The following is a 27,341-nucleotide window of genomic DNA, read 5'->3' on the forward strand; positions in this document are numbered from 1 at the left end:
TACATTCTCTTGTTCACATTTTGTCCCAGTGTCATACTTTGCTTGTCCACTTTCCCCCTCACTATCCTGTGCCATCGCACTCTTGTTTCCTTTTGATTTATTAAACATCCATTTGTGAAGCCCTCCTGCCTCATTTAATTTAAAGCCACATCTACAACCCTATTTATGCAACTTGCCAGGATGATTCAAATGAAGTCCATCCCAATGGAACAGCTCTCTTCTCCCCAGGGAAGGAAATGTATTGGTAGCTGTTGAGCAGTGCAAATTAACTACGTTGCAGGGATATGCAATTCACTGCTCATATTTTTATAGAACATCATTAGGCCCATTGAGTCCATGTTGGCTTTCAGAGCAATCCCATCCATTCCATTCCCCACTGATATCTCTGTAACCTATTCTCTCTCAAATGTCCACCAACTCCACTTTGACTCTCATTTCACCCACCTACACACCAGGAGCAATTTACGGGAGCCAATTAACCTCCCAACAGTAGGTCTTTGGGATATGGGAAGGCACTGGATTATCTGGGTAAAGCCCATGCACTCACAGGGAGAACATACAAACTCCACACAGATTGTACCAGAGGTTAGGATTAAACCCTGATCACTGGAACGGTGAGGCAGCAGCACTACCTGTTGCAACACTGCCACCCAAGGGAGTGACGGTGATTGCTGCATCCAAGCAGCCACATTGCAGCCAGACAAATGAAACCCAAGGTGATTTTGGGTAAGCCACTCTGATTCCCTGATGAGCAGTCGACCATCTTACCCATCCCCTGACACCTAATGGTCCATCTGGACTCCTGCCCCTCAGCACACTTACCTTGTGCCCCTTGCATGCATTTAGAAATTAATGGTGAGGTTTGAAGGAATCATTGCACCAACCCAGAATTTAGGAGGAAATCTGAAGTGATTTACCACAGCAGCAGAAACTCTGGTATGGAGACTAGGCAGGAGGAGTGATTTAGGCTGGTTCAATACCAGTCAGTGGCACATTGGGTTTGGAACAATTTCAACCACGTGAACAGTCTGACTCTCTTTATCAGTGTGTGTTTTGATGGTGTCTGCTGAGTGATGAGACTGTTGACTTTTCCCCCCACTATATATGTGGGAGAATAAGTGGATCATTGTATCACATGCACTGCTTTTCTTTTTATGCATACAGAGCAATGAGAATTCTGGAATTAAAGTTAATTGGAAGAAATTTCTATGACCCAACAAATGCTAATTTTCTCCCTCAGTACAGGTAAGCGTACTTTGTCCTGGGGGCACTCAGGAGTGAGGATGAGGGGCTTCAACTCATGATTTGGGTTTTAATTAATGCCAGCCTTTGCTGAGAGGTGGCTCATGAGGTATGGCAAGTGGTCTGCTTTCCCCAGGATCTCAGTGGACCTTTTATTTTTGAAAGGCAGTGCTGTAGCAGAGGGAGGTTGAATGAGTACCTTGTTCTTACAGATGTTGAATGTGAGGCCCATCCTCTCCTCTGGTTCACTGAGTGACAATATGCACATTGCTCAGTTACTGGGGTTGGGACAGCCTTGGCTCTCGACTGTAGTTATGCCAATGTCCACTCTCCTATAAGGATATTAATACTAAGAGCAGGAATGGGGTACTAGTCCTGAAACCACCTATGCACCCAATAAAATCATGGATTCCCATTTAGACTAAAGGCTGTCTCAGCCTTGTATATAAACAGACTGAGGACTTTAGCTCACTAGAGAAGTTGAAAGATTTGCAATCTCAGTGAAGAACTTCCTCCTTGTCTGTCTTCAAATGGCTGACTGTTTATCTGGTGTCCTCTTAACTCTACTGGGAGAATCATCTGTCCTCTCAAGTCTCCTCAGAATCTTGTATGTTTCCATGATATCACCACTCATTCTTCTGAATTTTGTTGTGTATGAGTCCATTTTGCTCAGTTGATGGGATATAATTCTGATAAAGATTGATTGATGCATTTGGGAGGACTGTCAGAGGCATGTGGAGGCCCTGCAAAAGCAGCAGGAGTGGACAGCTGTTTGCCCCTCTTCTACACATTAGCTTCATCAACCATCTCAGAACACACAACTAGTGGAAGTAAGGCATCCTCAGTTACAGGGTATTGCCTGAGAGGAAATGTAACCCTGCACATTACACCCTCTGAGAATTCTTAATGCACTTGGTGGCTGAACATGTTTTCCCTTTCATTAGATACAGACACCTCTTTGAATGCTGTATGACACATTTAATAATGGATTGAAATTTTTCCCCAGTGACAATCAAAGACAATGACTGTCTTAGCACCTCCCTCTCTTTTTGAATCCCAGGATGCAGACTATTGGATCCTGAGGATTTGTTGGTTCTTGGCCCCATTTTTTTGTTTTTTTTTTCTAGTGATATCAATTATTCTAAAATCCTCCACTATCTTTTGCCCCTCAATTATCTGCTATTTTTGAGTTTTTAGTGCCACCTTATCCATAGTTTTAGAATATTTGTTTAATATTGCAGCCATTTCTTGGCAATAAGTCTGTCTAGTCTTCTTAGGAACCAAGGTTTAGTTTTGCTACTCTGTTTGTGCACTGATAAAATCTTGCATGTTCTTTTGCTAGTTTATAACATTCTCCCAGTGTTGAGGCTTACTATTGTTCTTTGCAACTTTAAGACTTTTCTTTGTCTATTATCAACCTCCTTTAGTTTGCCACAGATTATGTTCAGTGAGAATTACAAAATGTATTTAAATGTCTACCACTGCCTCTCATACCTTTTTTAAAATCTGTTTTCCCAATCTGCTTTTGAAAACTCCTCTCGTATTTTGTAATTCACTTTATTCCAAAATAAGCCTATGGTTTCCAGTTTGTTGCTTTAAAATTACTGATACATATGATTGTATTCAATTACTAATTTCAAATGTCTAATACTAAAGGACATGCATTTAAGGTGAGAAGGGGAAAGTTCAAAGGAGATGTGCAGGGCGAGGTTTTTGTTTTGCAGAGTGGTGGTTACCTGGAATATGCTGCCGGAGGTGGTGGTGGAGGCAGATACGATAGAGGCATTTGAAAGGCTCTTGGATAGGCATGGGAATATGGAGGGATATGGACCATGTGCAGGCATAAAGGATTAATTTAAGCATCATTAGTTTAATTAGTTTGGTACAACATTGTGGGCTGAAGGGCCTGTTCCTGTGCTGTACTGTTGAGTCATGAGGAAACATCCTAGCAGCTCCAGGGAGCAAACGAGAATGAATGAATGTATTGTATCATTTGTAGATTAATACAATACCCGAGGGCATGTGTAGCTGGTTAGAATAGTGCAGAAGAAGCCACTTCTTTGTCATAATTTTTCAATAGAAAGAAGCCTTTGAAACTACAGGATCCAGCTGCCGTCTCAGTGACTGCCAAGTACTTCCTACATATACCACCCTGCTGATGCTAATTTTCAGTTTACAGTTTAACCAGATTAACTTTTCCATTCTAATAATTATTTTCTGTGCCTTTGCAAGCCCGCCTCTTGCTAGCTTTTACATCTTAAGAACTACTCTAGTCATCAATTCCCTAACTAAAAATAGCGCAACAAGTTTTAGGAAACATCATCTAGTTGGAGTGAGCAAGGATGTGGCATTATGTAGTTTTGCACATTGATGTAAATTAGTACTTTTTTTGAGGGAATTAAACAGTGAAATTCAAACATTGCTCCTTTGGTTTTTGCCTTTACGCTTTAAGTGAAAGCTTGGAAATTAAGCAGGAAAGGTTGTTTAAATGAAAATTTGGATTGAAGATATTAACTGTAAGACAAAGAACTGAGTTTTTTTCCCCAAGTTCAGCTGAAGTTGGAGTATTACTTGTTGGCCTTGGCTATTGTAATGCTAATCTGAGAGTCATGGGAAATAGTGGGAAGGAAAATTAAAACTAGTGGTGTAGGAGTTAAAACATCGGCATGGATAGAAAATTGGCTGGTTAATGAGAAAGGTGGTAGTCGGGTATGGATCTTCCAGTTGATATGATGTAACAAGTGGTACTGTGGCCTTTTTACTTTTTATATAAATGACTTGGATGAAGGCACTGAAGGTATGGTTGCCAAGTTTGCTGATAATTTTTTTAAAAAAGTAGGAAAGTCAGTTGTGAAAAGGATGTGAGATCAGAGGGAAGCTGGGTTGATTTTGTGAATATTTACATATTTGGTAAATGGAGCATAATGTGGGTAAATGCCGAATTATCTATTTTGGCATATTATCTAAATGGTGAGAGATTGCAGAACTCCAAGATGCAGACTGATCTGGATGTCCTGGTGCATTATTCACAAGGCTAGTATGCAGATGTAGCAAGTAATGGGGAAAGCTAACAGAATGTTATTTATTGCCATGGGAGCAGCTTACAAAAGATGCTGCTGTTTTCTAGGAAATTAGTGAGACCAGATCTGGAGTACTATGCAGAGTATTGGCCTCCTTATTTGAGGAAGGATGTTAATGCTTTGGAAGCAGTTTGGAAAAGGTTTACTGGACTAATGCTGGACTAGGTGGGCTAGCTTGGGACTGGTTGGATAAGCTAGGCTTATCTGGTCAAATGAGCTATGATATTGAATGATGGAACAGGCGGTAATACTGAGTGGTCTCTCCTGGTCCTGATTTGTATGTCCATATAAAACCTGCCAATCACAAGGCCAGCAGATAGGCATGGGCAATAATTGTGAGCATCTGGACCGAGAATAATTACAGGTTTTCCTCCCTTCTAATGACAAGTTTTGTTTTGTTGTGCAGGCTGCAGATATGGCCTGGATACTCAGCCAGCATTCGTCGGACAGATGTGGGATTGATGTTACTGGTCGATCTATCCCATAAAGTAATCCGGAATGACTCTGTTATTGATGTTTTGTGAGTATCTGTTTAAGTTCTTAATTTGTATCTGTTTGTTGCTTCAAGATGTTGTCTTTGTAATTTGTTTTATCCTCTCTTGATCTATTACTGGACTTCCCAAAACTTTTTTTTAAAAAAAACACTCTTGTGATCTCTGTTCAAGTAGTTAGTTCTCCTGTGAGTGTTTGCTTTCTGGGTTAGCGGGCAGCACTAAACCCATGATCCCAGGGGAAGGGAGAAGATAATTTCCCTGGCAGACTGTCTTCAGCTCGTCTTGCACCAATCAAGGCTTTCTGACCTTGTTAATTTTTGTTTCTCAGGCTAACTTTGGAGGACAGATTACATAAAGATAATCTTGTATTGCCTAGCATTCAGAAGATTTAGGGGTGATCTGGTTGAGATGTTAAAAGTATTTGTTGATGGTAGGCACAGATTTGAAGGACCTGTCTCCACACTTTGACTCTATTTGCTGGGGTGAATGAAGGGAAACTATCTGATTCAAGAACAGAATCCTAAACAGTCATACAGCATAGAAAAGGGGCCCTTTTGGTCCAACTGGTCCATGGTGACCAAGATGCCCATCTAAGCTCATGGCATTTGCCCATGTTTGGCCAATATCCCTCCAAGTCTGTCTTATCCATGTACTGTCCAAATGTTTTGAACATTGTATTTGTACCCACCTCAGCCACTTTTTCTGGCAGCTCATTTCACAAGATCACAAGACAAGGGAGCAGAAGCAGGCCATTCGGCCCATCGAGTCTGCTCCAAGGAAAAGGGAAAAAAGAAATGAGAAATGGGGAATGGAGGGGGGGAAACAAAAAAAAAACCCTATTCTAATCCCAATTTCCGGCCTTATCCCCATATCCCTTGATACCCTGACTATTTAGATATCTATCTATCTCCTCCTTGAATGCCCCCACTGATCTGGCCTCCACTGTTGTACGTGGCAAGGAGTTCCACAAATTCACCACCCTCTGGCTAAAGAAATTTCTCCTCATCTCTGTTTTGAAACTGTACCCTCTAATTCTAAGATTGTGCCCTCTGGTCCTAGACTCGCCCACCAAGGGAAACAGCCTAGCCACATCTACTCCGTCCTTTCCTATCAACATTTTAAATGTCGCTATGAGGTCCCCTCTCATTCTTCTGTACTCCAGTGAGTACAGTCCAAGAGCCAACAAACACTCATCATACGTAAGCCCTTTCATTCCTGGAATCATCCTCGTAAATCTCCTCTGAACCCTCTCCAACGTCAGCACATCCTTCCTAAGATGTGGGGCCCAAAACTGCACACAATATTCCAAATGAGGCCTCACTAGTGCCCCATAGAGCCTCATCAACACTTCCTTACTTTTATACGCTATACCTCTCGAAATGAATGCCAACATAGCATTCGCTTTCTTTACCACCGATCCGACCTGGTGGTTAACCTTTAAGGTATCCTGCATGAGTACCCCAAGTCCCTTTGTACTTCTGTACTTTGAATTTTCTCTCCTTCTAGATAATAATCTGCCCGCTTATTTCTGCTTCCAAAGTGTACAACTGCACATTTCATATGTGCACCACCCCCTGCGTGAAGAAGTTGCCTCTCTGGTCCCTTTTAATCTTTCCCCTTGCCTTAAATGTATGGCCTCAAGTATTTGATTCACATTCCCTGAGAAAGAAATTGTGTACTATCTGTGTATCTTGTCTCTGCCCCTCATGACTGTACATCTTTTATAAGATCACTCCTCAGTCCCCTACACTCCATGGAATAAAGTCCTAGCCTGCCCATCCTCCCCCTAAAACCCTCAAGTCTTGGCAACATTCTTGTAAATCTTTGCATTCTTTCCAGCTTAATGTCTTTCCTATAGTGGGGGGTGTGGGGTGGTGTGAGGGTGTGGTATAACAGTAACTAAAACTGTACACAACACTCCAAGCATGGCTTTACCTACATCTTGTACAACTGCAACATAACATCCCAATTCCTATACTCTATGCCCTGACTGAAGACCAGCATGTCAAATGTGTTTTCACCATCCTGTTTAACTGTGGTGCCACTTTCAGGGAACTATGTACTTGTACTACTAGGTCCCTCTGTTCTACAACACTCCCCAGGCCCTACCGTTCACTGTGAAAGTCCTAAACTGGAGCTAATGAAATTAGGAAGCAATTTTTCATAGAACAGGTGGTAGAAATCTTTCTTCCCCACTCCCTGCCCCAGAAGAAAGATGTTGGTGAGGATCACTTGGAGCTTTGAAAATTGAAATTAATAGATTTTAGTTTGATAAGCTATTGAATGACATGAAGCAAAGATGGTTATATGGAATTGGGTGCTAAAGAATGTTGATGAGTCTTGAACTGGTTGGCCTTCTGTCTGATTACTAATGCTAGTTCTGTGTTTGTTAACAATCATCCATTGTAATGACATGGGGTAAGTAGCACAGTAGTGGTTTCAAACAGGAGGAACCTTTTGCTGAAACCCTAGTGCATTTCTAATAACCTTGAATTCTGGCTGTTAATGCAAACCTTGTCAAGTTTCCTCCTGAAACCCATTTGGGTTTCTTGTTCCTCCCGTCAACTACTCCCCCTTCTCACCCCTACGCTCCAAACACTGAAATATGCATTAAGTGCTTCATGCTTGCAGAGTGAAACAGGCCGTTCAGCCCATCTGGTCCACCATTGTTTATACTCCCCCTAGAGCCAGCTTCATCTCCATCCTATCAGCATACCCATTGTTCCTTCCTCTCTCATGGGTCTATCTTTGTATTAAGCAACTGCTTCCCACTTATTGTTCAGTCTGTGGGCAATGCTTTCCTCTGTAGGCAAGTTATATACCAGAAAAGCAGCGAGAACTTCCAGGATGATTGTACGAAACAGCTGGTGGGCAGCGTCATCATGACCAAATATAACAATCGCACCTACCGTATCGATGACATTGACTGGGATAAGGCTCCGACGAGCTCCTTCCGCATGGCTGATGGGAAAAGCATTACCTTCTGTGAATATTACAGGTCAGCATTTGATTATTTGTTCTTTTTTCAGGATCTGAATGTCAGTGACAAGGTCAGTATTTATTGCCCCAGAGTTTGGTGGTGAGCCATCTACAACTGAGTGGCTTGCTGGGCCCTTTCAGAGGACATTTAACAGCAAACTACCTGGGATGGGTTAGGAGTCACAAGTCAGCCAGACTGTTTGTGGACACTGGCTATGTCCTTGGATCCTTTGCGGATCAGCTGGCGAGAGTATTCGGTTATCTTTAACTTCTCCCTGCTCCAACCGGAGGTTCCCTCCTGCTTTAAGAAGGCTGCTGTCCTCCCAGTGCCAAAGAAAAACAAGGTAACGTGCCTTAATGACTACCGCCCGCTGGCTCTGACATCCACCATGGTGAAGTGTTTCAAGAGGCTGGCGTGCATCAACTCGAGCCTCCCAGGCGACCTCAACCAATTGCATTTCACCTACCACTGAAACAGGTTCATGGCAGACACCATCTCCATGGCTCTACACTCATCTCTGGAACATCTGGATAACAAAGGCACATACATCAGACTCCTGTTTATTGACTATAGCTCTGCCCTCCATACCATAGTCCCAAACAAACTCCTCTCCAGACTCTGAGACAGCACTCAGCATCTCCCTCTGCAGCTGGATCCCTGATTTCTTGACCAACAGACTGGAGTCAGTAAGGATAGGCAGCAACACCTCCACCATGATTATCCTCAACACTAGTGCCCTGCACCTTGGTTTACTTCCTATACACTCACAACGATGTGGCCAGATTCTGCTCTAATGCTATTTAAAGTTTGCAGATGACACCACCATAGTGGTCCAGATCTCAAACAATGACGAGATGGAGCACAGGAAGGAGAGCCTAGTGGCGTGGTGTCAAGACAACAACCTTTCCCTGAATGTCAGCAAAACAAAAGCACTGGTCATCCACTTCAGGAAATGAGGTGGAGTACATGCCCCTGTCTGTATCAATGGTGCTGAGTTGGAGATAATATGGAGCTTCAAGTTCTTGTGTGTAAATATCACCAACTATTTGTCTTGGTCCAACCACGTAGACGTTATGGCCAAGAAAGCACACCATTGCTTCTACTTCCTCAGAAGGCTAAGGAAATTTGGCATTCCCTGATGACCCTCACCAATTCTTACAGGTGCATCATGGGAAGCATCCTATCTGGATGCATCATAGCTTAGTATGCCAACTGTTCTGCTCAAGACTGCAAGAAATTGTGGAGCTGTGAACACAACCCAGTCTATCACAAAAACCAGCTTCCCCTCTTGACCCTGTCTACACTGACTTGGGAAAGCAGCCAACATAATCAAGGACTCCTACCTCAGTCGTTCTCTTCTCTTTACCCTGCCCACTGCCCCCCCCCACCCCTCGCCCTTTCCATCAGGCAGAAGATACAAAAGCTTGAGAGCATGTACCACCAGGCTCAAGGACAGCTTCTATCCCACTGTTATCAGATTCTTGAACAGACCTCTTGTACAGTGAACTCTTAATCTCCGCCCTTGCACCTTATTTGCCTACCTACACTGCATTTTCTCTGTAACTGTAACACTATATTCTGCATTTTTTCCCCTTTTTTTCTACCTCAATGTACTTTGTGTTTGGAATGATCTGTCTGGATGGCATGCAATCAAAAGCTTTTCATTGCATCTCGGTACATGTGACAATAATAAACCAGTTACCAGAGTCAGCAGCATCATGCATGTGAAATAGTAATCAACCTACCTTGCGGTACAATGTGAGCCTGCAGTACTGGGGTGTCTGAAACAAATATTTGACGTATACAATTTGGAATGTGGTCCTGGGACAGGAGGAACATGCACTGTCATGTTTTGTGATTTTAATATGTATCCACAATATCTGTAAAGGGAAAATGATCTGATTACTTCATTTAGTCAAAGTTGTGATACGGTCCACATAACTGTGCCTCGCTGACTCGTGTTCTGTTGCCAAGGTTTGCTTTTTCTGGATCTCCAGTGTTTTCAGTTTAACTCTAGCTGCTTCTATGACCCCTGATGCACAAACCCTTTCAAGAATTTCACACCCTGACACTGGCTGAAGCTGCCTTGTCTTAAAATGCAGAGATTTGATCTGGAGTTCAGAGAGCCAAGCTATGAGGTGGTGTTGAACTGTCTCGGTGCTATTTGGTGTTGTCATTGACCTGTTGAATTTGCTATTGCAGCAAAACCTATGGGATTAGCATCCAGGATCTGAACCAGCCTCTCCTCGTACATCGACCGAAGCAGAGACAAGGACCACAGGGACAGGTACAGTGTAGGATCTTTGCCAGAGCTGTAGGGTTATCCCAAACCCCATTCTTTACCCTTTAGTTTCCCTCCCCCACCCTCCCTCAGGTGTGTTGGGTAGAATTCCTTGTTTGCCGCCACTAACCCTAATGTGATAGAGTGGGGAGGGCAGCATGGTGGCGCAGCGGGTACACCAACTGCCTCACAACTTCAGAGACCTGGGTTCAATCCTGACTTCTGGTGCTTTGTGGAGTTTGCATGATCTCTTTGTGACCATGTGTTGTGAGAAAGGTTCTTTTGGTATCTTAAAGATAAAGGTCTGGACACAGTCTTGTAATTTAAAAATGGTTTATTAACAAAGACAAACGCGGGGACAGAATGAATGGGAACAGATGCACACTCTCAAGCAGGAGATCACTAATGTGGAGGAAAATAACTACAGAGGGTGAGGCGCGCGCGCACACACACACACACACACACACACACACACAAAATAACTGGGTACAAATGATCAAGGAATAAACAATACAATGTTTGGACACCCTGATGCTGGACAAACATTGGCTCTTTGGTCTCGGGAGTCCTTAACTAACTGCCCTGAAGTAGTGCACAGCTCACCTCAACATCCTCGGAGACAGAAAGAGAAAGGAAAACCAAACATGCAGCACTTTTATGCTGCTGGGGGGCTGGGTGGCCCAGCAAGGACAAAGGTGTTTTAAATGGGCCAATAGTAGATGTGCCCAGGAACAAAGGTGCTCGCACAGACTAATCCGAGTGGTCCAGCAAGACAAAGGTGTTTACCTAATGGGGTGGAGCCAGACCCCTGATTGACAGTGGTATAGTTTCCGACCTGATAGGCAATGCTATCATCCGACCATGGGGGCCAGTAGTGTTGTCACTGTCATCTGACCCCTGGCCTTTCATACTACACCATGTGGGTTTCCCCAGCTGTGCTGGTTTCCTCCCACATCCCAAAGGCTTGTGGTTGGTATTTAATTGGCAGCTGTAAATTGGCCCTAGTGTGAGGGGTAAAATGTGGAGGGGATTGATGGGAATATGGGGAGAGTGAATGGCAGGTAGGGTTAGTGGGGAATGGGGCAACTCTGTGAGCTAGCATGGACTCTGGTCCTAAATGGCTTCCTATGTGGGTTGCAGCATTAGAAGTGTCAGTACAAAGTGGTTTTCCCTCTGGGCGAGAGACCCATTGGATGAAGGTCCTGTCATGAATTACGGTGCCACTAACCTAGGGGTTAAACTAAAATTATGCTGTGCTATTTGAGTTCCCACCAAATAAAGACTAGTTATCTGAAGTTGAATGTAGAGTCCCAAGGAATGTGTAACATGCCTGGATGGATGATGAGCTGCTAACTCAAGTCAATAGAGCACTTCCCACAACCTGCTAACACCAATTCTGTCTGACTACCCATTTAACATTGATTCTTGCACCAGTTTGTGTCCAGACTACCTGCCACACAAAGTGCAGCTTACCCATCCATGAGATGACAAGACTGGCTGTAGGGATATCACTTTGTAGAAGCTTTGTTTGGACTTTGCTCCTTATTCCTCGGGACTCCCTCAGGGACAGAATTTTGCAGGACAGGAGGAGGCATTTCAATCCATTTTACCTGTGCTGGTGCTTTAAAAGGGTTTCCAATTAGTTCTCACCTGAAACATTTGTTCTGTTTCTCTTTCTGCAGATGAGGCCTGACCTACTGAGTATTTCCAGCATTTTTCTGTTTTTACTTCCAATTAGATTTCGCGCCCCCCCCCCCCCCCCCCCATTCCCTTCATACAGCTCCTTCAGTGTTTCTTGTTTGGAAGTTTATCCAAATCTGGCCAATAATTCTAACTGAATCTGCTTCCACTACCCTTGCAAAGCAGTACATTCCAGATCTCTCAAACTTGCTCTTTTTAAAAACTAATCTCCCCTCTGCTCCTTTTGCCATTCGTCTTAAATCTATGTCATCTGTTAACCTTACTGCCACTAGAAACTGTTTATTAAAACCATTTGTAATTTTGTTTGTGTTAAATTTCCTATAATGTAAGCAGAAAATACTAAAGTACTCAGTAGGTCAGGCAGTGTCTGTGGAGAGAGAAACCAAATTCGTTTTTTCAGGTCAAAGACACTTCATCAGGAGTAGAAAAGTGAGAGAGCAAGCATGTTATAAGCTGCAGAGAGGCTTGGGTGGGGAGAACGAAGGAAGTCTCTGTGATGGGTGAAGACCAACATTGTCCAGGTGAGACTTGTGCTGCTGGTTCCCTCTGAGAGGCTGGTGGGTGTTGTTAATTCAAAGTTGATCTTTGTGTAGGAGTGTAAATAGGCGATGAATGAGGGCAGTGGAGAGGGAGAACTCACCAGCACTGGAAATCCTGAAATAAGAGAATGCTAGAAATAATGAGCAAATTGGTTAGCATCTGTAGAGAGAGAATCTGTTAACGTAACAGGTAGATGACCTTTCATCAGAATTGGCTAGCTCTGGCACAAACAGAAAAGCTTGGGTACCTGAAATTGCTGAATTCTGTATTGAGTCCTGCTAGCTATAATATGCAAAGGTGGAAGATGACGTGCTGTTCCTAGAGCATTTGTTGGCCTTTGTTGGACCATGAAGCCCAAAGATGGGGTTGGAGTGGAATGGCGAATTAAAGTGGCTGGCAACTGAAAGCTCAGGGTCACTTTTGCAGATTGAATGGCAGTGTTCTGCTAAGTAGTCACTCAGTCCACATTTGATTTCTCCAAATGCAGAACAGAACATATTGCAGGCACCAAATGCAGCCCACTCCCTCTGTCTCCCTACCCTCTATAGATCCATTCATTGCTAACTGTTAATAAGGCTTTGACTATCTCAATTTTTCCACAACCCTTGCCCACTTTAACTTGCTCTATTCACCAAGGATCAATCCCAACGTTGTCATCAAACCTGCTGACAAGGATGATGCTGTTGTGGTTTGGTGAACTGACCTCTACTTCACAGAGGCAAAATGTTTGCGCGCAGACCCCACCTCATATCTCTGATTGGAATGTGACCCTATCATTGAGCATCAGGCTGTCGTCTCCCAGGCGGTTACTGACTCAATTTCCTTGGGAGATCTACCTCCATAGCTTCGTCTCATAATTTCTCTACCACACACACACCATGCTTCTACCTCCTCCCCAAGATCCACAGGCAGGCCTATCATGATAAACATTGCTTCAGCCTGTCTTGTCCCACAGAACTCCTTTCTCCCACCGTCCAGTTCTTTCCCACCCACAACAGTTGCTATTTTGACAGATTCTTGGCCCCAACTGGCTTGGCTTTGCCATAAACCTCCATTCTACACCGTAATGGTCTGGGTCCTTCCTTTCTTCCTGGAACAGAGACCCAACCATTCCCCTTCACAACCATTGTCATCTGTAGGCTGAATCATTGAACAGCTCTACTCTTTTTTTTCTAAATCAAAGGTATGGTTATGGGAACTTGCCCAAGCTATACCTGTTTCTTCATGGGATACACTGGTTCTAGTTTCAGATCTCCTCAGCCCTCGTCCCTTTTTGACAACTGTGTTAGTGATCCTTCACGCACTTGTATAGAACCCAAAATGTCAATGCTGCCAATTTCAACCCTGCTCTCTCATGTCGTTCATGTCTGATTTCATTCCCTTTCTTGCCTTCTCTACTCCCATCTCTGGGGATAAGTTAGCATCCAGTATACTGTACATCACAATCCCACAATTATCTTCACCACACTTCGTCCCACCCTGCTTTCTGTAAGGACCCAATTCCATTTTCCCAGTTTGTCTTGTTCTGATGACAGATTTTGGTTCTGAGATGTCTGCCTTTTTCCTGTGGCACCTCCTTTTATCATAGTAGGGCTATTGACCGTGTTCCCTCTTTATCCTGCACCCCTGCTCTCATCCCTCTCCTCCCAGCAAGAACAAGTAAAAGGTTTCTCTTGTCCTCTCTTTCCACCTCACCAACCTCCATGTTCAACACATCCATAATTTCCACCAACTTCAACGAGGCTTTCCTTCACCGGACGTACTTTCCACTTTCTTCCCCTCTCAACATTCCAAAGGGCCTGTTCCCACTGCAGATCCCTGGTTCACTCTTCCCTCTCACCCAACCGCTCTCCTTGTGGAACTTCCTATGTAATTGCAACATCTGCCCTTTTAACTATTTCCTTCCTATCTCCCAAACAGTCTTTTCAGATGAAGCAGCAATTCACTTGCATTTCCTGTTTAGTGTACTGCTTAAGTGTTCAGAGGTCTCCACTACATTGGAGAAATCAAATTCTGATTTGGTGGTCACTTTACAGAGCACCTCTGTTCAATCTGTAAGGGTGACCTTGTGATTCCAGTTGCCTGTTACTTTCATTTACTACCTACTCCCACTTGGACTTCCCTGTCTTTTGAACTTTGGCTTTCTATACTGTTCCAACAATGTAAACTCAATTTGGGCATGTGGCAACCTTTGGTAATCTGTACTGAATTCAGTAATTTCAGATAACCAACCTTTCCTGTTTGTTGGAACTGACCAGTTTTGATGCAAAGTTGTTTACCTGTAACATTGTCTCTTTCCTCAGATGCTGCCTGATCTGTTGAATATTTGGTATTGGTTTATTATTATCACTTGTACCGAGGTACAGTGAAAAGCTTGTCTTACAAACCGATCGCACAGGTCAATTTATTACACAGTGCAGTTACATTGAGTTAGTACAGAGTGCATTGATGTAGTACAGGTAAAAACAATAACAGTACAGAGTAAAGTGTCACAGCTACAGAGAAAATGTAGTGCAATAAGGTGCAAGGTCACAACATGTAGTTCGTGAGGTCAGAGTCCATCTCATTGTATAAAGGAACCGTTCAATAGTCTTATCACAGTGGGGTAGAAGCTGTCCTTAAGTCTGGTGGTACGTGCCCTCGGGCTCCTGTATATTCTACCTGATGGAAGAGGAGAGAAGAGAGGATGTTCTGGGTAGTTGGGTTCTTTGATTATGAATATTTCCAATATTTTCAACATTTGATTTTGAATATTTCCAGCTTTCCCTTGTATTTCCGATTTGCCGTAACTGCTATGTTCTGTATCTCATGGTTCCTGCATTGTATTTTTCCTCTCTCCTGCCTTAACTCATCTCCCTCTTTTTACACTCCTCCAGAAAGGTAACAATGACTAACAATCATTCATCGTCCTTTTGGACAGTATTTTTGTCACGTGGACAACTTTGGTCTCTGCAGTATCACAGACCGTAGAACCATACAGCACAAAACAGGCCCTTCTGCCCACCATGTTGTGCCGTCCATCAAACCACCCTCACACTACCTAACCCCTTCCTCCCGCATATCCCCCCCATCCCACACTCCTCCATATGCCTATCCAACAAGCTCTTGAACCTGTTCAATGTATCTGCCTCCACCACCACCCCAGGCAGTGCATTCCATGCACCAACCACTCTCTGGGTGAAAAACCTCCCCCTGACATCTCCCCTGAACCTCCCACCCATAACCTTAAAGCCATGCCCTCTCGTCTTGAGCATTGGTGCCCTGGGAAGGAGGCGCTGACTGTCTACTCTATCTATTCCTCTCGGTATTTTATATACCTCTATCATATCTCCTCTCATCCTCCTCCTTTCCAGTGAATAAAGCCCTAGCACCTTAAGCCTCTCCTCATATTCAATACACTCTAATCCAGGCAGCATCCTGGTAAATCTCCTCTGCACCCTCTCCAATGCCTCCACATCCTTCCTATAATGAGGCAACCAGAACTGAACACAGTACTCTAAGTGTGGCCTAACTAGAGTTTTGTAAAGCTGCATCATCACCTCACGGCTCTTAAATCGCGGGATTGAGTTTATGAAAGCCAACATCCCATTGGCCTTCTTAACTGCTCTTTCCACCTGTGAGGCAACTTTCAATGAACTGTGAATATGAACCCCCAGATCCCTCTGCTCCTCCACACTGCCAAGTACCTTGCCATTCACCCAGTACTCTGCCCTGGAGTTTGTCCTTCCAAAGTGTACCACCTCACACTTCTCCGGATTGAACTTCATCTGCCACTTGTCAGCCCAGCTCTGCATCCTATCGATATCCCTCTGTAAGCTCCGACAGCCCTCCACACTATCCACAACACCGCCTATCTTAGTGTCGTCCGCAAACTTACTAACCCAGCCCTCCACCCCCTCATCTAAGTCATCCATAAATATCACAAAAAGTAGAGGTTCCAGAACCGATCCCTGCGGGACACCACTAGTCACTGCCTTCCAATCCGAGGGCACTCCTTCCATCACAACCCTCTGCTTTCTACATGCAAGCCAATTCCTAATCCACACAGCCAAGCTTCCTTGGATCCCTTGGCCTCTGACCCTCTGAAGAAGACTACCATGAGGAACCTTATCAAACGCCTTACTAAAATCCATGTAAACCACATCCACCGCACTTCCCTCATCAATCTTCCTGGTCACCTCCTCAAAGAACTCTATCAGGCTTGTGAGGCAAGATCTTCCCTTCACAAAGCCATGCTGGCTGTCCCTAATCAGTCCATGATTCTCAAGGTGTTCATAAATCCTATCCCTTAGAATCCTTTCTAACAGCTTACCCACCACAGACGTGAGACTCACTGGTCTATAATTCCCTGGCCTATCCCTATTACCTTTTTGAACAAGGGGACAACATTGGCAACCCTCCAATCCTCTGGCACCATCCCCGTGGACAACGAGGACTCAAAGATCCTTACCAGCGGTTCAACAATCTCCTCCCTAGCCTCTCGAAGCAGCCTGGGGAAAATCCCGTCAGGCCCCGGAGATTTATCTGTCTTAATATTATTTAACAACTTCAACACATCCTCTCTCTCTCTTGATATCTACAACCTCGAACATTACCCCTACCAGCACTCCCTTCCGCATCATCAAGACTCCTCTCCCTGGTGAATACCGAAGAGAAGTACTCATTGAGAACTTCTCCCACTTCCGCCGCCTCCAGGCAAATTCTCCCACCTTTGTCCTTAATCGGACCTACCTTTACCCTAGCCATCCTCCTACCCTTCACGTACTTGAAAAAGGCCTTGGGATTTTCCTTAACCCTACTAGCCAAAGACTTTTCATGTCCCCTTTTAGCTCTCCTCAGCCCTTTCTTAAGTTCCTTCCTCGCTACCCTATATTCCTCACGGGCCCTGTCTGAACCTTGCTGCTTATACCTCACGTATGCTACCTTCTTCTCCCTAACAAGTCGTTCCACCTCTCTCGTCACCCACGGTTCCTTCACCCTGCCATTCCTTCTCCGCCTCACCGGGACATATTTATCCCTAACATCCTGCATAAGATCCCTGAACATCGACCACATCTCCATGGTACATTTCCCTTCAAAAAGGACATCCCAATTTACACTCCAAGTTCTCTCCTTATAGCCTCATAGTTTGTCCTTCCCCAGTTGGAAAAACCTCTTGTCCTCTCTGCACCTGTCCCTGTCCATGACAATTTTAAAGGTTGTGGAGTAATGGTCACTGTCCCCCAAATGCTCACCCACCAATAGATCTTTCACCTGTCCCGGTTCATTTCCTAAAACTAGATCTAACATGGCATTCCCTCTAGTCGGTCTGTCAACATACTGTGTCAGGAATCCCTCCTGGACACTTAACAAATTCCGTCCCATCTAAACCTTTGGCACTAAGCAGGTTCCAGTCTATATTTGGGAAGTTGAAGTCTCCCATTATAACAACCCTGTTATTTTTGCTTCTCTCCAAACACTGCCTGCCAATCTGCTCCTCTATATCTCTACTGCTACTGGGGGGCCTATAAAATACTCCTAGTAGAGTAACTGCTCCTTTCTTGTTACTTAATTCCACCCATACAGACTCTAGAGATGATCCTTCTACGACATCCATCTTTTCCACAGCCGTAACAGTGTCCCTGACCAGTATCGCCACCCCTCCTCCTCTTCTCCCCCCTTCCCTATCCCTCTTAAAACACCGAAAACCAGGAATATTCAATATCCACTCCTCTCCTGACGTCAGCCACGTCTCAGTAATAGCCACAATATCATAGTCCCCCATACTTATCCAAGCCCTCAGTTCATCCCCCTTATTCCTGACACTTCTTGCATTTAAGTAAACACACTTCAGTCCATCTACCTTACTACTTTTATAGCCTGTATTCTGCTTCTCCTTCCCCAAAGCCTCTCTACCTGTTTGATCTAACTTTTCCCCATTCCCTTCTTCCTCTGACCTACTCCTCCAGTTCCCTTCCCCCTCACAAACTAGTTTAAACCCTCCCGAACCACCCTAGCAAATCTCGCCGCAAGGATATTGGCCCCCTTCTGGTTCAGGTGTAACCCATCCTCTCTGTACAGGTCCCACCTTCCCAAGAAGAGATCCCAATGATCCAGAAATCTAAAACCCTCCCTCCTGCACCAGCTTCTCAGCCACACATTTACCTGCCACTTCCTCCTATTCCTGCCTTCACTATCACCTGGCATTGGCAGCAATCCCGAGATTGCTACCCTTGAGGTCCTGTTCCTCAATTTTCTGCTGAGCTCCCTGAACTCACTCTTCGGGACCTCATCCCTCTTCCTACCTATGTTGTTGGTGCCAATATGGACCACAACTTCTGGCTGCTCTCCCTCCCGCTCAAGAATCCTGTGGACCTGATCGGTGACATCCCGGACCCTGGCACCTGGGAGGCAACATACCATCCAGGATTCATGCTCACTGCCACAGAACCTCCTATCTGTTTCCCTGACTATTGAGTCCCCTATCACTACCACATGTCTCTTTCCTACCCTTCCCTTCTGAGCAGCAGTACCAGTCCCAGTGCCAGAGACCTGGTAACTGCAGCTAGGCCCCTGCAGGTCATCCCCCTCAACAGCTTCCAAGGCAGAAAACTTGTTACTGAGGGGAACAGCCTCCGGCGTTCTCTGCTCTGTCTGGCTGCCTGACTTCTTCTTCCTCTTCCCTCCCCTGACAGTCACCATTCTATCTGCCTCCTGAACCTCAGATGTACCTGCTCTAAGGGGGGGTGACTGTCACCTGATGCACCGTGTCTACATAACTCTCTCCCTGCCTCATGCTGCGCAGTGTTTGTCCCTTTGTCCACCCACCGTCTCTCTGCAACTTGAAATACAGTTGTGTTCTCAGTCTTCCCCTCCTTGTGAAAGTCAGCAACCTCTGTTAACCCTTGTTTCCCTCTCCATAGCCATTGTTTGGCCTGCTGAGTATGTCCAAAATTTCCAGTTTTTTTTAATTTCAGAATTTTTTGTTTTGAACCTGCATTTTTCTTCTGCTTTGATTTCTGTTAAATCTCCTCTGTTTTAAGGAGACAATCCCAGTTCCCTCCCTTCAAGCAGAAGTCCACCAACCCTGATCCCTTCCAGTAAACCACCTGTGTACACATTCTGAGGCTTGACATCCAGCCTAAAATTGCATGTTGTTACTTCAGAAGTGAGACTTGAATTGTCCAGTTATTGTGGATAAGTTAGTTTCGATATGAAGACTGATTAAGTTTTTAATTTTCAGTATGTATAAAATGCTTTTTTTTACATTTAGTTAATCCAGAATGAAATTCTCCTTGTGCCTGAGCTGTCCTACATGACTGGTATACCTGAACAAATGAAGAAGGATTTCCGTGCAATGAGGGTAGGTAACCATTTACAAAGTTGGGTGAGAGACTCCTGGACAAAAGGTGGTGAACAAGATGTTATCTAATCTCAGGAATTTAACAAGACACTTGTAAGCTTCTCTAGGGCCATCACTGAGCACACATTGTGTTGTTTGCCAAAATAGAAAAGGGCTTTCTAAGTAACAGGATGCAGTAAAAGGGAAGCCAAAACAAAATGAGCCTGGATTCTTCCCATACAGATAGGAGGGACTGCCCAGGAGTTTCCTGAGTTGAACCCACCAGAATGGGGTAATGTAATGAATTCATTATTATTGTATTTGATGAATAAAAGTTATAATTTTTCCACCTACCTGGTGGAGGACACTGCAGATGTCCCAATGAGCTAGCTTGAAACTGTATAGAAGAACTTGTATTGTTCTGACAAACAGGAAAGGCTGGTTATCTGAAATTATTGAATTCAGTACAGATTCCCAAAGATTGCCATGTGCCCAAATTGAATTTACATTGGCTTTCTATACTGTTCCAACACAGTTCAAAGACAGGAAAGTCCAACCTGTCACTATCATTGAGGGAAAAGGCACCAGGGGAAAAATTGCCACTGACTAAAGGTGGGCAAGTCACTAGATCCTAATAAGATTTTTGGACTTTCAGGGTTTTGTGAACCTGTGGGATATGTACTTGAGGCACAGATTTAGTTATGATCTTCTGAAAGACAGAGCAGGCACAAGGGATTGACGACCTTCTGCTTGTTCCTGATGATCTTACCACAAGGACCTGCTGAGTGTGTTTCTAGCACTCTTCTGCCCAGTGGTTAAGTAATAATTGTTCTAACCCATGATGGCTTAGATGTACTCTGAAAGGAAGTGGCTAAAATCTTCCAGAAAGACCTACGTATGTACAGCATTGATTATCCCAACATCCCAAAGTGTTTCACACTAGCGAGGTTTTTTAAACTAGTCACTACTGTAATTAGAAAATATGATGAGCAGTTTCCACATAGCATGATCCTACAAACTGAAATGTGATATAAACCATGTAACCTATTTAAGGGATGAATTTTGTCTACGAAGCAGAGAACTTCCGTTCTTGTCTCTAATGCTTTGGAATAGAACAGATGGGAGCTAGTGGGGTGGTCTCAGTTTAACAACTCATTTGAAATGTAGCCACTTCATTTAGCTGGAAATTTGTGACAATCACGCAGCCTTCACTGTGATGTTTATTTAAATAGAAAATGGTTTTCTGAATAACGATGTGTGGATATATTCTTCTGTGCTGCTTATGGTTCTGATTTCAGGGTTTCCTTTGATTTTGCAGGACATGGCTGCACAGGTTAATCTGAGTCCTGAACAGCACCAGCTGGCTTTGAGAAAACTCCTGAACAACATCAAGAAAAATGCCAGTGCCCGGGAGGAGCTGGCCCTCTGGGGTCTCGTCATTGATGATGATATTTATACGGTGGGTCTTTGTGCTTTGTCCTGTTGTGAAGCAGCTGTCAGGTTGGATCTTTGCAGAGGTGTAGGACAAAGCTGCCAAAAGATGAACATATATCCCCAGTGTGGAGTAAGGAAAATCCCTCTCCTTCTGACCTCTTGTACAGTGTTCAAGGTCCTTCATGCCATGTGATGCAACAAAGAGCTGGGAGTACCATTGCCGATTCCTCCTAGGGTGAAGGGATTGCAACATACCCACAGAGTGAGGGAAAGTCTGTGAGGGAACTGTCCTCCACAACCACTTTGGGCTAGTCTTAGCTTGGCAGGGGGGTTGACAGTCCACTTGCTGCTTTGGGTTTGGAATTCTTCAGAAAGTCTGGGAAAGAGGCTTGGAAAGGAGCAGGTGAGTTCTCCCCAACATAGTGTCCTTGACTCTTCCGTCAGCCTGAGAGGGCAGATCAGGTCTTGGTTTTATTTTTTGATCTTTAGTGAGACGTTCCTCAGGTATTGCAATCCTTCCCCATCCCTCCCCCAGCCCCACCCCAGGGCTGGCCATTCCCCTCTCCCCATGGGGCCATCCAAGTTTTAACTTCAATACATGATCTCCCAACTTAAAAGCTGGTGTATTAGCCACTGAGCCCCATCTGGAAAGGTGAGGGAGCACATGGAGTATTTTCTATACAGAGAATGTCTTTACCTTTTTAAAGAAGCCAACCCTGCTGTAGAATGTTGCACTCTGCGACTGAACAACTGGCTCATGATCTCCAGTAATTTTTCTACTTACATTTTTTTTGTCGAGTTCTCTTAACAGACTGAGGCAAGAGTGTTACCTCCTGAGAAGATCATCCTTCGACACAAGTCATTTCCTAGTGGGCCTGATGTCAACTGGTCAAGAGAGGTTGCCCGGGAGAAAGTAATCTCTGCGGTAAGTTGTACAGGGGTGGGTGCAACCCTTGGACAGTTGCATCAGTGGAATTGACTGGAGCCCTGTGATAGGTCAAATTTTAGCTTGGTTAAGTATTGTTGATGAACTCTGTTCACTTATCAAGCACACTGTGGAAATGGGTCATTTGGTCCAATTTGTCTGTGATGGCATTTGTCCTCCAGGAATGTCCTTGGCCCTAATTAGTTTAATAAATACCTCATCTTTCCCTTTATCCATCTATCCACTGTAATTATGACAGTTTCTTCCTTGAGCACCAACCCAGAAATACCATCACATGGAACTGCTGAGTACAAATTTCTATCAGGAGTTCAAGGGTTTTGCTGCTTAAAAGTTTTTGTCCCAATTGGAAAAGTCTTTTCGGTGACAATTAAACAGCTAATATGGTGTCGTGTCTCCAAAAACATCCCACCCTTCAGCAGTGGTGGGGCCCAGCATGTGAGTACCAATGAAAAGGCTGAAGCATTCACAACCATGCCAAGCAGATGATCCATCTTGGCTTCTTCCTAAGACCCACACCACCCCAGAAGCCAATTCTCAGCAGATTTGATTTACTCCACAGGATGTAAAGAAATGGGTGAAGCACTGGATTTATCAATGATTAAGGGATAAGACAACAACCAAGCAGGAGTACTGAAGATACTCTCCAGAACTAGCTGCACCTCTAGTCAAGCTGCAACAGAATAGTTAGAGTACTGTCATCTACCTAACATTGTGGAAGATAACCCAAGTTTGTACAGTTCACAAAAAAGCAGGACAAATCCAATCTGGCTTATTCCAAGTCATCAGCAAAGTAATGGAAAATGTTATTGACCCTGCTGTCAAGTGGAACATAATGCTCCAAAGATTTCCTTGACAGTGCCCATCTTGAGTTTCAGAGACCAGACCTTGTAACAGATTAAAGATCTTACTTCTGAAGGCAATGTGGGAGTAGCTGCCCCACATCACAGCAGCATTTGACTGAGCGTGGCATCGAGCAGCCCTGGTTTAAAACCACATCAGTGGTGCAAGGGGAAAATGCTCCTTTAGCTGGTGTCATTCCTTGCACAAAAAATGATGGTTGTGGTTGCTGTAGGTGCATCATTCCAGGGCATCGCTGTAGAAGTTCCTCAAGGTAATGTTCCAGGCTCAACCACCTGTAGCTCCTCAACCAATTACTTTTCTTCCATCATCAAGTCTAAAGTGGGGATGTTCTCTGGTTGCACAATGTTCAGTTCTATTCGCAGTTCCTTAGTGAATGAAGCAATCCATGTCTGCAGAGGGTTGCAGATTTGGCCAGCACCATCACAGGCACGAACCTCCCCACCACTGAGGACATTTTCAAGAGGCAGTGCCTCAAAAAGGTGGCATCCATCACTAAGGACCCTACCATTCTCAGTACTACCATCGGGGAGGAGGGACGGGAGCCTGAAGACCCACACTCAACTATTCAGGAACAGCTTCTTCCCCTCCACCATCAGATTTCTGAATGGTCCGTGAAACACTGCCTTGTTATTCCTTTTTTTTTGCACTACTTATTTTGTAATTTATAGTATTTTTATGTCTTTGCACTGTACTGCTGCAAAACAACACATTTCACAAACAAGTAGGTGATGATAATTCTGATGCTGTATGCAGCAAAAGCCAGACAGCAGCATGAACTGATAAGTGGCAAGTCGTGCCCTTTTTCCTCCTTCCCGGGTGAAGCAGCAGTTCACTGGATTCTTGTCTTCGTAGACTTGTGAATTAGGAGCAGTAAGATTCTGTTGGATCCCTGAATTATTCTCTGCCATTTAATGAATTCATGGCTGATCTGTCTGTAACCTCAAATGTGCATTCCTGTGTTGCCGCAGTAACCTTTTCACCCCCTTATTCCTGCTTCCTATTTAGCATACTGCGTTCAGCACTCATGTTGTGGTCTCCTGTATGCTGGAAAGATTCAGAGTTGCTGCTTTAGTTTGGTTCACAAAGTGATCATGAGCTCCCTGTTGCCTACCACTTTAACTTTCCACCACGCCCGCTCTGACCTCTCTGCTCTTGGTGTTCCAGTGAAACCCAAAGTAAGCTTGAGGAATGGCATTTTGATTTTCCAGCTAAGCAACACTGAATTTCAGAAACTTTTCTGATGGAAAAACCATTAATTTGTAAACTTATTTTTGTCTCACCAGATGCTGCCTGACCTCTTTTTTTTATATATATATATATATATATATATATATATATCTATATTTCAGATTTGCAGCAACTGTAGTGTTGCTGCATTTTCCTGCCCCTCTGCTCATTTATGTCCCTCAATTTACATCTCATTCAGACATATCATGTGCAGCTGACAAGCCTTCCTCACCCTCTTTCAGCTGATGTCAAGACCCTTTACATCAGTCTCTCTTGGCTTTCACCCTATCATTTGTTCCTTCCAGCCCTACCCCTTCTCTATAATTAAAACACACATTTTCCTAATTTTGAGGCCTGATCAAAGATCATTTGCGTGAAAGTTTACCTCCCTTTCCCATGGATGTTTTCTGACCTGAGTATTTGTAGCATGTTCTGTTTTTTAACTCTTGTTATTCATGATGGGACATTATTTCTATTCTGCTTTTATGCAGACAACTCAGCCTCATACCTGCATAGTTTGTTTTGCTTCGATTTAAGAACCTGGTTTCAAATTGAGCTGTAACTGTCTTTATGTAAATATTCTATTCCAAGCTCTTGTTCCCTATGCCCCTGAACTACAAATTACTAATTAACCCCTTTCTCTCCACACTGTGCTGGATCTGAAATGGCCTTTATTTTTATGCAATAGTTTCAACAATGTACTATACAGTTTTGAATGGGATGCAGTTTTGAGTGTTTGACTTGCCCTTCCCTCGTGTAGTATTGAGAGGATGATTGATCAAACTGTCCTCACCACCCACAGTGAACAGAGCAGGGTTTAGAGATGTGGTGAAGTTTGGTGTAGGGTGCATTTGACTGTTTGATCAATCATAATAAACAGACTCATGACAGCACTCCTCCTCTTCTCCTGGTCCACCTCACTAACACTACCTGCCCAATGGTGCACCTTGAAGTCACTGTTGTAATGTAGGAAAGGCAGTATCCAGTCTGTGTTGGTGCATCACTTCCAAACGACTGCATCTCTGACACAGTGTGGTGCTCCCTCAACACTACAGTAATTTTTGTGCCCAGATCTATGGAGTGGGGTCCCAGGCCTACTGACTTGGGTAAGAATGCTCATGACTGAGCCACAATTAATGAAACTAACACTGAGGAGTCACTTGGGCAAGAGCAGGTACTAGAAGGATTATTATGCCCTCTAATATTAAAAGTTTCTTGTAGCAATTCTATACAAGACTGAGAATTTAATCATACTGGGGAGACCAAGGTTGGTGAGGAAGGGTGAGGGGGTGTGAGGGGAATGAACTCATTAGACTAATTCTAATGGTGTGCACATTTGCTTTGTTGCTTTGCACACAGGCTTCAATGCATTGCTGGGCTCTCTTTTTCCCAAAGCAAAGTGTCACACATGCCAAGGACCTGGTCAGCTTGATGTCAAATGTGGCAGAGCCCATCGGAATGACCTTCCTGCAGCCTGCATACGTCGAGCTGAAGGATGACCGGACCCAGACGTATATCCGAACACTTCAGTCACACCTGGAGAGCAATGTACGTTGCAGGTTGCTCTTTGCACTTTTGCACCTCAACTGCAACATGTTTTAAAATCCAAACCTACCAATCTGTGCCATGTATTGTGCAAGATGTCTATATCCTAAAGGAGTTCAGTGGTACTGTTATAAGCCTGAATGGTGGTTTGCATTCTCGGTTGCTGATTCTCCCTTTTGGTCCACTTGACCAAAAGGCAGCCTCAAAGAGAAGATGTTAAATTGGGATTCCCTCTGTCCTGGGAATAACCTCCCATCACAACAGAATTCTCCCAATTCCTCCCTGACATTAATCACATCCACCACCAAAACAGGTGCTCTAGATGTTTGTCCTGTAGCTGAGTGTGAAATATTGCCAAGCACTAATCGTAACAATTGCTGTACGACTAAGTTAATTACTTGGTGACCTTCTGCGAATTGGAAAGGGATCAGAACATCAAAGTTTTTTTCCCATCCACTGGATTGTGGGAAGGGAAAGGAAGAATGAGATTGGTACAAGAAGGGTATGAGGATGAACACCGATCAGTGCTGAATTGGAGTGATTCTGTGACATTGCTCCTCTCCCTTCTCTTTCCCACATCCCCAACCCTAGCTCTAGTGTCTGTCCCCTTATCGAGTGTAAAACTTCAAAAGTGGAATGTTGACTTGGTCCGGTTCCATATCTGTTTGACTTTTTAAATATGTTGCACTTGTTTCATTTTCTCAGAGTTCAGTTAAGATTGTGGTGTGTATTGTGACTGGTAACCGTGATGACCTTTACCACGCCATTAAGAAATTGTGTTGTGTACAATCTCCAGTATCTTCACAGGTAAGAGCTCAACTTGTGGACGGGAGGGAAATCCTTTATCCTTACCCCTAGAGGTGAATTCATGTTGGTGTCATTGGCACTGTATTTTGTTGCATTGCAACAGAATACATTAAAATGCTCTGACTGTAAACTGTTAGGCTGTCCTGAAATGGACATGAAAGGCACTTTCAAAATGCAAGGCAACACACACAAAATGCTGGAGGAACTCAGAAGGTCAGGAGTATCTATGGAGGGGAAATAAACAGTTTGTTTTGGGTCAACACCCTTCATCAGGACTGGCCTGATGCCTTAAAAATGCAAGGCTCTCTCTCTCTACCTTGTCCATTGAAGCACAGTGCCTTGGGATTAGTGTTGGGCCATTGCTATTTAAAGGAGCAAAAGTAGACTGTTCAGTCCCTTGGGATATTTGGTTTGGTCATAGCTGCTCTTTGCCACAACCCTATTCAGCTGCCTTTATTCCGTAGCCCATTAGTGGGAAATGAAAGCGGCAACAAAACAAGTTTGCACATGATACAGAAGTGGAAATAACTGTAGTAGACAACAGACTGATCAACTGCAGGAGAATCTGGGTGGACAGAGGGGCAAAGATCACTGCAAATCGTGTGATTCATCTCGGATCAGAGCCAAGCAGTGGTCAAAGTAGTGTGCAGAGCAGATTGAGCAGGGAATTAGATATAATGGTTGAGGACAATAATGATCAGAGGTTGTACTGCTTGAAGGATTACATAGAATCAAGGCGGAGGCCCAGCCAGTTTCTGCTGTTGATATTGCTCCCCAGAAGCCTCCAGCTTATCTTTTGCCCCTTAACAATCTATTCCTTCATTATGTTAAACCTTCATTTCAAAGGCATTGTTGAGATTTGCTTCACCCACACTATTTTAC

The 27,341-nt window shown here is 44.1% G+C and overlaps 1 protein-coding gene across 2 annotated transcripts in view; it reads left to right on the top strand.

Moving 5' to 3' along the window:
* The window catches only part of piwil2 (piwi-like RNA-mediated gene silencing 2), a 71,323-nt gene that overhangs the window by 23,044 nt on the left and 20,938 nt on the right, over positions 1-27,341 (top strand). For both annotated transcript variants that reach the window (XM_052041266.1, XM_052041267.1), the window contains exons 9-17: positions 1,165-1,245; positions 4,729-4,842; positions 7,626-7,814; positions 9,999-10,083; positions 19,571-19,660; positions 20,958-21,098; positions 21,885-21,998; positions 25,467-25,655; positions 26,358-26,459. In XM_052041266.1, coding sequence (XP_051897226.1) covers positions 1,165-1,245; positions 4,729-4,842; positions 7,626-7,814; positions 9,999-10,083; positions 19,571-19,660; positions 20,958-21,098; positions 21,885-21,998; positions 25,467-25,655; positions 26,358-26,459 — 1,105 coding nt within the window. The remainder of the gene's footprint in view (positions 1-1,164; positions 1,246-4,728; positions 4,843-7,625; positions 7,815-9,998; positions 10,084-19,570; positions 19,661-20,957; positions 21,099-21,884; positions 21,999-25,466; positions 25,656-26,357; positions 26,460-27,341) is intronic.

The sequence above is a fragment of the Pristis pectinata genome, chromosome 29 (assembly GCF_009764475.1).
Source record: "Pristis pectinata isolate sPriPec2 chromosome 29, sPriPec2.1.pri, whole genome shotgun sequence".
NCBI classification, from domain to species: Eukaryota; Metazoa; Chordata; class Chondrichthyes; order Rhinopristiformes; family Pristidae; genus Pristis; species Pristis pectinata.